General features: G+C 40.0%; 1 protein-coding gene across 5 annotated transcripts in view; it reads left to right on the top strand.

The window, feature by feature from the left end:
• Positions 1–12,863, top strand: part of SNX30 (sorting nexin family member 30) — a 93,441-nt gene extending 80,578 nt beyond the window's left edge. For all 5 annotated transcript variants that reach the window (XM_077475324.1, XM_077475326.1, XM_077475328.1 and 2 more), the window contains 3 exons: positions 4,252–4,338; positions 7,793–7,948; positions 11,982–12,863. In XM_077475324.1, coding sequence (XP_077331450.1) covers positions 4,252–4,338; positions 7,793–7,948; positions 11,982–12,041 — 303 coding nt within the window. In that variant the 3' untranslated portion in view covers positions 12,042–12,863. The remainder of the gene's footprint in view (positions 1–4,251; positions 4,339–7,792; positions 7,949–11,981) is intronic.
• The last annotated feature ends 1,224 nt before the right edge of the window (positions 12,864–14,087 follow it).

The raw sequence follows: 14,087 nt of genomic DNA, 5'->3' as shown, positions 1-14,087 counted from the left end.
AATTCTTGTAGGACTACTCTCTTGAACACCTCAATATGATTATTGTCCTTCGTTGGGGGGATTGAAAATGGATTTGTTTCTTAATGTACTATGTACAAATTCTTAATTTTCTATTGGAATTTTGGGTTTGGATGGATTGCTGGCAATATATTTCTTGATGTTCAGCTTTCTGATATATTTTTGAATGTCCATATATGTTTGGAATTTGTCCAAATTCTTTGTGGGTGCATACTTTAGCCCTTTGTCCAATACTGCAATTTTTTTCTTGTGTCAGCGGTTGGCCCCTAAGATTAAAAAAGCTCTCTCTACTTTTTTTTTGTTTCTTCCCTGATCTGCATCCTCTCTTCTTTCTGAACTTCTTCTCATATTTCTTGTTTTGTCATGTTCCTTGGTGGATAGTTTTTCTCTGCCTCTCCCTAAAAAATACCTATTGTAGTCTGTATCATAGTGGCGGTGTCCATCGTGTCTGTCTTCTTTGTGCTGATTCCTGGGGGAGGGGGGGGGGGGGTGTAATAATTATATGTTGGTACTGGGCTGCATTCATATGAATGGTAGGGGTGGGCCTCTTCTTTCACCATATCCATGTTTGTATGAAGATAAAGGGCTTCTTCCCCATTGTCCAGAAGATTCATGCGGTGGTCCCCTATTCTCTTTGTTCATAAGGTGCACCCCTGTTGTCTCTCTGATTGTACGGTTGTCCCCTATTGTCTCTCTGGTCATAGGGCGTTCTAATAATATAATTATTATGTCCATTATTGGGCATCCTATTTTTCCAATGAGGTTTCTTCCGTCCATTTTGTGGGGTTCGTTCATAATGTGGGGGTCTTCTATCGGCTTGATAAGGGGTGTGATAATTCTGATTCCCATGTCTCTAAGCCTGTCTGGGGTTTCTACTCTTTCTTTCTCTTGGCTCTTGATTTTTTTTTTTTTTTTTTTTCTTTTTTACCCCATCCCATCCCTACCCATATAATCCAAATATACAAACTGAACCAAGGTTAGCTCTGTCCCCACTTTTCAATTTTCAACACAAAACAGTCTGAATATTTGTATATTCACTCCGCTCTGGATTTTGCAGCTCTCCGATAAGTCCACTGGGTAGCAGACATGTATCTGAAAAGGTATAGAGCGAGAGAGAGCGCACGCCAGCCCTGGTGTATTATCGTTTATTAAAAGGTTCAATTGATAAAAAGCAAGAGTTGCACTCACAGATTACTGATGTGTAAACAGCATAAATCATTTCACGTCGGCCTCCTCTCCTGGTGTGTATGGTCTACAGGGACTTGCAGTGAGGTACAGAAGAAACTGCAGACTGTGGCATCCTCTGGGACTGTGACATCATAATGGGTGGGGACATCATCCGGTGATGTCCCTATATAAGTCGCCACACGCCACGTCCCTGCCATTGTGCCTGGAGACAGCGACAAGGAAACCTCTCCAGAAGAGAAGACGGCGACAGCGGTGACAGAAGACCGGGCCACCGCTTGTAAAAGAGCTAGAAGAAGGTGCGGTGGCCCGGCAAGAAGAACCGAAGAGGGAGACAAGACCCCTGAAGAGGGAGACAAGACCCCCGAAGTTGGAGGAAGAGGGCGGCGAAGAAGAAGAAAGCTGGGCTCCTCCACTAGTAAAAGCTAGCAGAAGATAGCGGAGGAGTCCGGCGAGAAGACCCCCAGAGCTGTGCAATAAACTATTTTAACCCTTGTGTGTTTTTTTTCTTTTTTTCACAGGTGAATGGGTAGGGGTACTCATTCACATAGGGTGGGGGGCTGGGATCCAGGGGCCCCCTTATTAAAGGGGGCTCACAGATTCCGATAAGCCCCCCGCCCGCAGACCCTGACAACCAACTGCCAGGGTTGTCGGGAAGAGGCCCTTGTCCTCATCAACATGGGGACAAGGTGCTTTGGGGTGGGGGGGCCGTGCGACCTCCCCTTCCCCAAGGCACCCCCCATGTTGAGGGCACGCGGCCTGGTATGGCTCAGGAGGGGGGGGCGCTCACTCGTCCCCACCCCCTTTCCTGGCCGACCGGGTAGCGTGCTCGGATAAGGGTCTGATATGGACCTAGGGGGGACCCCCACGCCGATTTTTCGGCGTAGGGATTCCCCTTTAAGTCAATACCGGGTGACGGGGCCAGCGACGCATACCTCTGATCCCGGCTACCTGGAGACGCGCTCAAAATGAACGGACTTTCCTCCGCGTTTGTGGGCGAGTCCGTTCAGTTCAAGTACGGCGGATAGTCCGGCAGACTCAGTCCGTCGTATTAGTCCGCCGCAAAAGTACCGTGTGTGGGCAGGTAGCTCGTTTGGAAAGTCCGCCAGACTAAGTCCGCCGGATAGTCTGCTACGTGTGTACGTGGCATAAGTAGACTCCTTGATTGGAATAGGCATGTTGACTTCAAATTATGGGTTCGGATAGTGCAAGCACAAAGTTCTGTACCCCTCTGTAAAGCACCTTGGTGCTATGTCTCTCTGCCGAGGGAAGTGAAAAACCATCCCAATTGGCCAGACCGCAAAACTTTGTTCATCTTTGCTTATGCAAACTCCTCTCTCCTCCCCGAGTCATTATTCCCAATATTGAGTAATCCATTTTTTACCCTGGGATACCAGGATCCAACCTTTTGGGACTTGACTAGGTCTGGACATTCGCTAGCCTCTTACTACTTGATTGAGGGGCGCTGGGCGTCGATCTCGGCTCTCGCCAACCCAGCTGGTTGCTTTTGTTTGGGATTTTGGAAGGCTCTTCAACTCACTAATTTTCTCAGATCCCTCCCGCCCCTGAGTAACTTCAGTAGACCCCTCACAACTTTAGAGGAATACTACTCGGATTTGGGAGTGATGCCTCACACACTTTCAGCCAACTACAACCTACTGGTCACACCTCTAGGACCCCACTCCCTAAGCTGCCTGGGAGCAAGATTTTGGTAATTCATTCAGTCCACAACAAAGGCAACATATCCTCCGATTTGCGTACAAATCCTCCATCTGCACGAAGGTGCAAGAAACAAACTTTAAAATTTTAACCAGATGGTATGGAACACCAGTGAGGTTGCAAAAAATAAATGTCCTGCCACTTCTCATTGTTGCTGGAGATGCCAGCAAGAACAGAGCACCATTCTCCATGTTTTTTTTGGACTTTCCAAACTTAAACACTATTGGAAGGAGGTCAAACGCATTTCCCAAAAATTCTGTGCCTGATGCTGGACGATCCAGCCTTTTTCCTCCTCTAGTGCCCCTGGGAGAATCTGCAAAAAAATCAATCATTCGCTATCCCCTTGACACCGTCAAGGCATGCATTCCTCTTAAATGAAAATCCCCGCCATCGGGATGTGGCTTAAGAAAGTAGAGGAAATAAATGAGCTGGAAGTCCTCATCCTCTCGACATGCCACCAACAATATTTGGACGCTCTGGAACATGTTTGTCTTCTCTGATGAAGGTGGAACCCTCCTTGACTGTGACCCTGCCAACTAAATCTACCTTACTAGGACCCAGACTACACTTGGTATTTTAGAAATGCCAAACCTGAATCCCGTCTGCTGTCCATGCGACCCCCTTTTTATATTTCAACATTTATTTTTCATGGATCCATGGTTCTATGGCTCCATGTTACCTTTTTTTCAATAAAAAATTGAAAAAATGATTTGGGCTGGTTTTGTGGCCGCACCCTATTAGTACAATTTAGCGCTTTGGCTATGACTTGCCTTAACCATGCCTGGGCCCAAGGTTCTATCTTCCTTACATCTAGCCTGGCATATACAAGATACCTCGGGTAGTCAGTAGACATAATGTCATCCTAGGTTTACAACGATTTATCTTTTATAATGAATATCTGTTATGCTCTATTATATACCAAAACTGTTCATGTTGTTTTATGTGTCATTGAACCATGCCCTTTGACTAAAAAGATTTGAAAAAAAAAAACTTACTGAAACATATTTTACCTTTTAATGCAGAGAATACATTAAGGTGAAAAAATGTCTTGCCTTTAGAACCACTTTAACACTAGTACAACGTCTGTCATATTGCTTTGTCTTGCAGTGGGACTTTGCTGGGCAGCAATCCCATCACACCTGGAAAACTAGCCCTAAAAATGATTGTGTTCAAAGAGCTATCAGAACTAAGGATCTAAATATACACCGTTACACATTTTAATTTTCTTGAGTTGCTGGCTTGTTTGTTCTAATAACTTTTTTTTTTTTTATCTGTGCAAGAATGCATCCTGCAAGCTGCTAACTAATAACTGTATGGCTATATTTCTAGAATGTACTAAAAAAAAGGGATCAAGTGCAAGCAGAATATGAGGCTAAACAGGATGCTGCAGCCTTGAAAAGAGAAGAGAGAATTGGGGTGAGATTTTATATCTGATTTGTTTTTTCTTCTTTTTTTTTTTTTCTTTTTTTTTTATCTTTGAGATTTTAGTGACTGAATCTGAATAATCCATGATTGTATATTGAATTAGCAGCTGTATAACGGAGGTGAACTGGCTACATGACATTTCTGTAGTCAGTCGGGGCCATATTTTTGAAATCTGAATGGAGTGTAGTTATTTTGTAGTCTTGTACACACATGCTGTAGAGGTATGCCTCTTACAAAATACAACAAACAATATTATACAATGAGCTATTTAACACTGGTCAAGTTTTTTTTAATTTTTTTATTTTTTTTTATGCATATCAGCTATTTAGTGCTGTGTCACCACTAGAACGATTATTGCTCTCTACAGTATCTGCCCTGGTGATCAATATCACCGGGGAAGAAAGTGATGGCTAAATCCAAAATGTTTGAGTTGTCAATAGAACAGGAATAATCTTCCAAGGGAGACACTTGTAATGATACATGTCTCAATGGAGATTTTTCCCACCTTGGAGAGATCACCTTTCACATCCTATTGTGGCTACAGAAAGGAAGTGAAATCTCCCAAGTGGCACATGGTGGCAAAAATGGCAGGAACTTTAATTGTTACAAGCTTGTAAAGATGTACTTTAACCACTTGCCGCCCGCCCTATAGCAGAAACACGGCGGCAAAGTGGTTTCAAAATCCTGACCGGACGTCATATGACGTGATCAGGATTTTGAGTCGCTGCGCGCATCGCGGCGGTCGTTGTTGTGGGGTGTCAGTCTCACACCCTGCAACTACGATCTCGTTAAAGAGTCTTCGACAGAGACTCTTTACCATGTGATCAGCCATGTCCAATCAGAGTGTAAATAGGAAGAGCCAGTGATCAGCTTTTCCTCACTCGCATCTGTCAGATGCGAGTAGTGGAGAGCCGATCGGCTGCTCCTCTGATGGGGGGGTCTGTGCTGATCAATTATCAGCGCAGCCCCCCCCGAGGATGCCCACATTGGACCACCAGGGACGCCACCAGACCACCAGGAATGCCCAGCACCAGGGATGCCGGTCAGTGCCCACAATGGGCATCACTGTTTGGCATGCATTATTGTTTGACACTGGCATCCATCAGTTCAGTATAATACAGTGCCCATCCGTGCCGCCTATCAGTGCCCATCCGTGTTGCCCATCAGTGCCACATATCAGTGTCCATCAATGCCCCCTCATCAGTGCCACTTCATTGGTGCCACCTCATCGGTGCCTGTCAGTGCAGCCCCATCAGTGAAGGAGAAAACTTGCTTATTTACAAAGTTTTGAAACTGAAACAAAAAAAACTTTTTTTTTTTTTCAAAGTTTTCAGTCTTTTTTTTATTTGTTTAGCAAAAAATAAGAGGTGATCGAATGCCACCAAAAGAAAGCTCTATTTGTGGGAAAAAAATTATAAAAATTTCATTTGGGTACAGTGTAGCATGACTGCGCAATTGTCATTCAAAGTGCAACAGTGCTGAAAGCTCAAAATTGGTCTGGGCAGGAAGGTGTTTATGTGCCCGGTAATGAAGTGGTTAAAATGTACATTCTTGAACTGGGTTTAAGAAATGGAAAAATGGATGTTCTACTCTGCACTGCTGTTGTGAAAATTACATCTTCCTTCCATCGGTATATTAGAAGCTCCTGGTATATCCTATATCCAAATTTGGTTATCACCTTCCCCACTTTCAGATATCCATTTTAGACGTATGGAAATGAAGAGAAAAGGGTATATAGTGTAATGCTGCTAGTTTTATTCATAAAAATCCAAAATCATTACACTTGCATCAAAACTTTTAAATTTGTGGTGAAAAAATGCCGCCTTGTCGTGCAAACAACCGTCACTAGGTTTCCTCAGCCTGATGCGTTTCGCCCCTCCCACTGGGCGTCTTCAGAAGCTAGTGGCTCCTGTGACTGGTTGCCTTTTATGCATTAAGACCCGCCTACTACACCCGGTAACTCCTAATACTCTCACTAAGTGCGCAGTAATAATTATCAGCACCTGTTTCCGCCGGAACTGGATGCGCTGTTACCGCTATTTTAGTACTCCCACTACATGTGTGAGCAGTATGAGATCACTTCCTGTTTCCACCATGGTACTCATTTTGAGACATTACACCCACTGCTGTTACTTCCTTATATATGACCACTTCCTGTGTACACAGGAAATGTGAATACCATCATTCTAGTACTCAATGTTGTCCTTTAATTATGTACTGTATATGTTATCCTTAGTGTGGTATTTGCACAACAAACTACCTTCTCAATATATATGTCATCTGTTTTATCTACACATGTTGTCTAATCCAGTATGGGTGGTAATGTATGAAAAATGGGAATATGCAATGAATGAATACAATATCGTACTTTACATATTAATCTTCTTAATAATCCTTTTTTTTTCTAATGCCTACAAATTATTCTCAATAACAACAATTCTATTCTGATATAGATTAATAAGCATATACATATTAGTCAACATTCAAAAAATATATAATAAAAAAAATATAAGATTAAAAAAAACTGAAAATAAAATGAATTTTAATTAAAAATTGCTTATAAAACGATTGACATCTAAGTCCACGTTTAACCCTTTAGGTGTTAATGACTGTAATTGATATCCATTGGGTTTCATTTTGTGGGATAGCCTGTTTTAAACTGGTGTGGATTTATATAAGAGATTCATCATCTGTGATCCTTTTGAGGTGAGTGGCTGGGGCAGACTGCACATACGGATGGTGAAGCACTATTGAGGAATTCGTTATATGGGTCTGCACTTTGATTCCTGACACTTTGTATGAACTATTTTTGTGCACTAAAGACTGATTGCACCATGTACTTTATGGACTGTTGTCACAAGTTTTAATTTGCATTTAAAAAGTTTTTATTATGGAATATTATTGCACTATTATATTTGTACTATTATGATTGATTGAAGTGAACCAATAAACAAATAACTAATTCAAAAATGGCAAATAAATTGCTTAGTGCAAAATACTCCTCACTCAAGCAGTGAATATATAACCTTCACCATGAAAATACATGAATGTATTTTCACTGTGAAGGTTATATATTCACTGCTTGAGTGAGGAGTATTTTGCACATAGCACTTTTTGCCATTATTGAATCAGTTATTTGTTTATTGGTTCAGTTGATTTAATATATTAGCATAATTTATTCACTGAGAAAGTGCCACATTTATTTATTTTTATATATTTTTTAATAAATTGCCAAAGAGATCCCGAAGAATATTTACTTAAAAATAAATGCTAAAAACATTTTTGTATATAAAACTGTTCAAAAGTCAACTTCAAGTAAACAGCTGCATACCAAAACTTCAAAATTGGGTCTGGTCATGAAAGTTGTTTTTTATTTTTTTTTGCTGCTGAACATGAAATGGTAACTAAAGGGAAACTAAAAGAATTGCTAACTTAATTTTCTTAGAAAGTGCCAACTGAAGTGGAGAAGTGCCAGGACAAAGTAGAATGCTTCAATGCAGACTTGAAAGCGGACATGGATAGGTGGCAGAATAACAAGAGACAAGATTTTCGCCAGCTGCTCATGGGAATGGCTGACAAAAACATTCAATATTATGAAAAGGTAAAGAGAATAAATATTTTATAACTCGTGCATGCCATATTTTAATGTTGTGAGTTTTGTCTTTTGACTAGCGCCCTCATTTATAAATATCTATGTAACCCATTAAAGCCGTAGTAAACTGCAAAAAAAATTAAAAAATGGATACCCTGCAGGTTTATGCCATAATGTGGTAGTATGTACTGCATACTAGCACATTATGACATACTTCCCTTTCAAAGGAAGCCCTCCTCTGCTGCCAGGGCTTCCATCTTCACCTGGTATTCCTTCCTTGGCTGTTTTAAATGACATTTTATGGCATACTGTGTGTGCTGAATGCAGGGCATCACTGCGCATATGCAGGTGACATCATCGGCTATTGCTGATGTGAATTTCTCCTAAACAGAACACGTTTAGGAGGTACTCATTGTAAATACAGGTAAGTCTGATTGTAAGCTTAACTGTAGATGCAAGTAAAGGTAGAGACTTTACAACCACTAAATATCCTGGGCATGTTCTCTGTTTTGTTTTTTTCACTTTTACATTTATTATTAAAGAGAGCTTTGATTGCAAGGACACTGACAACAATAAAGTCACACGAATGACCTGAGGCTCTGCATGGTTTCTAAAATCTTATATCCATTTCCCATTCTGAAAAAAATATCTGATATCTGCTCAGTACTAGTTTTATTTGATAAACTATAATTGGATTGGGGAGAAACTTTTATCAGGTCAAGATGGTTGCATGATTCAATTTCTGCAACGGATCAATTTACATTCCCTCCTACTTGCTAAGTTTTTATTTAGTTGCTGTTATCCAACACTTTGGGGTGTGTCAGGTAGCATGTCCCCCACTTCACTTTGTGGTTCCACCTGCCAGACACTTTGTTACTACAAAGCACAGAGGTGACGCTGCGACCAGCGAGAGAAACCATAAACCCCAGTAGAGGACCAGGCAGCTGAAAAAGCATTCAACTTTCAAAAATATTCAACTTTTTAGCTTTTTTTACAAAGTTATTTACTCTCAAATTGTTACCAGTTGATGAGGAATAGCTGTTTTATAGTTACTGGTCTTACTGGGCAGCCGATTACCCATGAGTTATGTTTCTTGAAGGTTGGGACATTTCAGGCATACTGTAATGATATTTTTCAGATATGCAATGTGTAGGTGACTTGTGGAGACTGCCATCTGTTTAGATATAGATTAACTATGGTGAAAGATGTGGTTTATATTATGAGTGCAATCCTTTATGTATAAACCTTGTAAGAGGAAGGGGAGTGAGTTGCATAAATTTACATGCCAGCAGTAGATACTACTACGGAGGTTGTATTATAGCAAACCTGTTTGAGGCCCATATACGCAAGCCTTAATGCCTTTAGCTCACGGGAGAAAAGAAGACCTCTGACCTAGAGCTGTGTGATTAATCGTTAACCGCTTCCCTACCACAGTACGTCATATGATATCATTCTTTGCAGCCGGAGGCCCTGGCGCGACGTTATAACGTCAAGCCTGGGTTCCCGGAAGTAAACAAAGCCGCAATCGCGGCTGTCAGCATGAGATCTGTGAACTTTTTTTTTTTTTTTCTCGATCTCATGCTTTCAAGTCTGGAGGAGAGATGAAGGGTCTCATTGACACCGCATCTCTCCATATAGGGGACCTGTCACAATAGATTAGATGTTTACATTCCTTGTAATAGGAATAAAAGTGATCAAAAAAAATAAAAAATAAAAAAAAATTAAGTAGAATACATTTTTTTTTTTTTTTTAAATGCCCCTGTCCCCGGTAGTTCACACGCAGAAGTGAACACACATGCAAGTCCCGCCCACATATGTAAACGCCGCTCAAACTACACATGTGAGGTATCGTTGCGTGGGTTAGAATGTGTGCGACAATTCTAGCACCAGAACTCCTCTGCAACTCTAAACTGGTAGCCTGTAAAAAAAAATTGAAAGCGTCACATATGGTTATTTTTAAGTAGTGAAGTTTGGCACCATTCCATGTGTGTGCAGTTTTAAAGCGTGAGATGTTGGGTATCTAGTTACTCGGCGTAACATCTTTCACATTATACAAAAAAATTGGGCTAACTTTTCCCAAAAAAAGGGCGTTTGAAAAAATGATTGCGCAAATATCGTGCAAGATAAAAAGTCGCAATGACTGCCATTTTATTCCCTAGGGTGTCTGCTAAAACAAACTTGTATAATATTTAGGGGTTCTGAGTAATTTTCTAGAAAAAAAAATGATGATTTTTACATGCAAGAGAGAAGTGCCAGTATAGGCCCGGTATGGAAGTGGTTAAAGAATCGGAATCATGATTCTACCCCCCTTCCAATTTTTAAAACGGCATTTCCCGATTCTATGTAACAAGTGCAGAGTTCTCTGGTCACTTCTGACAGCTGGCAAAAATAAATAAATCCAGGCAGCCTGCCAAGTTTATCTCAACATCGGAGATAACTATAAAGAAAATAACATTTCCTTCTTAGATCAAAGGGATGAACTTCGTTCTGTAGATGAGGGCAGTTTAACCACTTATACCCCTTTCACATTGAAGGCGCTTTTCATGTTTTTAGCACTAAAAATAGCAACTGAAAAGGGCCTCTCAAGTCACCCCAGTGTGAAAGCCCAAGTGCTTTCACACTGGGGCAATGCGCTTGCAGGACGGTAAAAAAAAAAAAAGTCTTGCAAGAAGCGTTTTTGGGGTGGTGCGGGAGCAGTGTATACACCGCTCCTAAACCGCCCCAGCCATTGAAGTCAACGGGCAGAGCTCCCAAAGCAATTCGGCAGCGGCGTTTTTAGGGCACTTTTAACCCCTTATTTGGGGTTAAAAGCGCCCCGCTCCTGCCCGCACAGCACCGGTAAAGCGGCGCTTTACCGCTAACGTGGCCCTCTCCCAAGCGTGAAAGGGCTCTTAAAGACTAAACCTTTTTCTGACACTTGTTGCTTACAAGTTAAAATCAGTATTTTTTGCTAGAAAATTACTTAGAACCCCCAAATTTTATGTATATATTTTTTAGCAGAGACCCTAGAGAAAAAAATGGCGGTCGTTGCACTATTTTATATCGCACTATATTTGCGCAGCAGTCTTTTAAAGGCATTTTTTTGGGCGGGGGGATACACTTTAATGAATTTAATAAAATAAAAAAATGAAACCGTAAAGTTAGCCAATTTTTTTTTCGGTATAATGTGAAAGATGTTACACCACGAGAATTGTGCTTCTCATTTTAGCCAGAATCGTACAGCTCTACTCTGACCCCAAGAACACCATATGTATTACCTTTTCATTCCCAGCGGTCATTAATGCCTAGGCTAAATTTAGCAGCAACAGAATGTGTTGTTAAACTCCTATTTGTATACTGAAATCGTTTTTAAATATATTTTTAATAACATATAATGTATTTTATGGTATGCTTTTTTTAGTAAAAAAAAAAAAAATGCTGTGTTTTTAGTATAGGCTGATATATGCACAAATGATTATATATAATCGTGCATCTGATATAGACCGTAACACTATTAATAGATGGCATTATTGATGAACACCGTAGCCTGAAGGCTTTTCTTTATGTCAGTAAAGCCTGCAGCTTGCACGTGATCACTATGTCATATCTCACAGCCAGGACTGAGAGTGTGCAGCCACACAAAAATGTCAGCTGCCTTGCTGCCTAAGGGGAGGACGTTTATTGCCAATTCCTAAGCACTGTGCATTATGCTGGGGATCGGTAATCCAGATTGTGGGTGAAAATCCCTTAATGAATCCGTGCTATGCACCTTTATGAAGACTGGCATTTTAGAATTAAATTCTACTGTGAAGAACACTTTTTTACTCCCTTGGTGGCAAAGCCCATTTTTCCCATTTGCAACTCTCAGCCTCTTGTCCTCCACATGGCGCAGAACATGAAAATGGCTATGGAAGTTATGGTAAAAAATTAATTGGCTAAAAAAAAAAAACTACTTTCCAAAAATATTCACCATATTTTACAAGGATGTGAAAAAAATGGCAAACAATTAAGAGCCAGAAATTCTGTCCCTTACGCTTTTTTTTTTTTTTGTCTTTTCTATTAGTGCCTTACTGCATGGGAGTCCATTATACCGCTTTTGCAAGACAAACCAGAGCCTAAATGAAGACTGGCATTACGTTTTGAACCTGTTGCACAATTCTTCATACAGTGTGGCGTGTAGCTAACAGCCTGAAGGACCCTTCACTTGTGTTGTTACAAAGCAAATATACCAAACTTTAACTTTTCTTGACCCCCCCCCCCAAATTCCCCTTTTCTAAGTTTTATTATGTGTGTTTACTGCTCTTCTAGAAAATTCCTACATGAAAAGCTGCTTTCACTGAGCTAAGAGGCCTGGACACAATATGAAACTCACACCAACCACTTCAGCCTGGAGGAGCTTTTCACTTGTGTAACACTAAGCAGAAGAGGCTTTATCTATTACAACAGAGCCACTGAAGGCATTTAAAGTCCCACAGCAATGCAGCTTCCCATATTTTTTTTTTTTTCGTCAGAGTGTTTTCAGAAAAAATGTTTCTATGGTGATTACCTCTTTTTCTATATATCTTTCAGAGGACTGACATCACTGATTATTATTTTTTTGTATAGTCCTGTTGTACAGTTTCTTTTGCCTTCTTACCAAGAGTTCCTGATGTTCGCATGAACTGTGTTGGTGGCATGAAGTTACCCTTCAACGTGCTTTATTCTTTTTCCCCAAAAATTTAAAGCTGTAAAAACTGCAACATGTTGATATTTCATCCCATAGAGCCAAATTAGAGCGGGAGAGTTCTGTTTACACTGGGGCCTTATCTGAAGCAAATTAAAGGGAACAACTGGTCCAGAAGTTATTTTTTTTGTTAATGGTTTTGATTGTCCATGCAAAAAAAAGATACATTTAAAGTAAATATGTTTATGACTTTTTTAAATAATAAAACACACCTGAAAATGTGTTGTGCCTTTTATTGAAAGACCATATACCAGACACGCACCCTATGGACACAAGGGGGAATGGTAGCTGGTGATGAAGTGTTCAGGTGGATGGCCCATCCAAAATAAATCAAAGCAGTATTGGGCTTCACATGACTCCTTTTTATCACTTGTGTGTCCGTTAATATTAATGGATCAAATCAACTCAAACTGTTAGGCCACCAAAAATAATGATATCATTTTTCATAAACCGTTTTTTGGTAAAATGTTGATAGCGTTTATGGGTGGACTTCAGGAGTCCACTGGAGCACAAGACACTTAAAATGCTGACACAAAGCTTTGAGATCAGGTGATGCCATTTAAAATGCCGGTGGTATGTGAGGAGCAATCTTTCCCCCTCCAGTAATCCTATAGAAGATGACAATTTACTTCCTCCATTTGCTGACTCAGGTCAGTAAATTTCATAGCAAAATTGCATGAATGTGACAATCCCAATTTTAACTTGGGCACACACAGATAGTTGGCAAAGTCATTGGTATTTCTTTTCATTAATGTCACTTTTTTGTAACATTTTCGTTTTAGGATTTCAAGCTGGTGTTTTTTTTTTTTTTTTTTATGCCACCACAGATATGCTGTTCGTTATAACATTTATTTCTTTGACAGTAGAGATGTGAAAAAAAAAAAACACACACATAAAAGTGATCTTGCGGCAAATCTTATCTTATAGGCGGCTGGCTTTCTTATAAAAGTAATTTTCTTATAAAATCACTTTTACAAGAAACCCGGCCGCCTAACAAAAAGAAAAAAAAATACTGAGGTTTTGGCAGCTAGCTGCTGCCATAACCCGAGTGTTTAACATCAAAGTAATGCCATATATTTACAGTTAGGCGGTCATCAGGTGGCTAAGGTGCTAAAGTGCCATGTTTATATAATGTGAGTCTATACTGTAAAGTGCAAGTAGTCAATCAAATATAGTTTATAATATAAACTAAAAAATATATATTGCTGCGCTAAATATGAGTGCTATAAAACAATCCAAATTGGATTAATTATATCTCAGTGAATACACATGAATCAAATGAAAAGTCCATGTAACAAATCAAGTGCTAAAGTGAAACAAAATGATAGTCCCGTGTAATATAAATGTTTAAAAAGATACAAAAATACATATATTAGCCATAAAAGAATCCAAAAATAAGTGTTCAATCCTTTTTCTTTTGATTAAATCATGATGATACTCCCGGAT

Source organism: Lithobates pipiens, unplaced genomic scaffold (assembly GCF_037356315.1).
Source record: "Lithobates pipiens isolate NorthernLeopardFrog02 unplaced genomic scaffold, aLitPip1_a1.2 Scaffold_13, whole genome shotgun sequence".
NCBI lineage: Eukaryota > Metazoa > Chordata > Amphibia > Anura > Ranidae > Lithobates > Lithobates pipiens.
The sequence above is the reverse complement of the archived record's forward strand: the minus strand, read 5'-3'. Positions and strand labels throughout refer to the sequence as shown.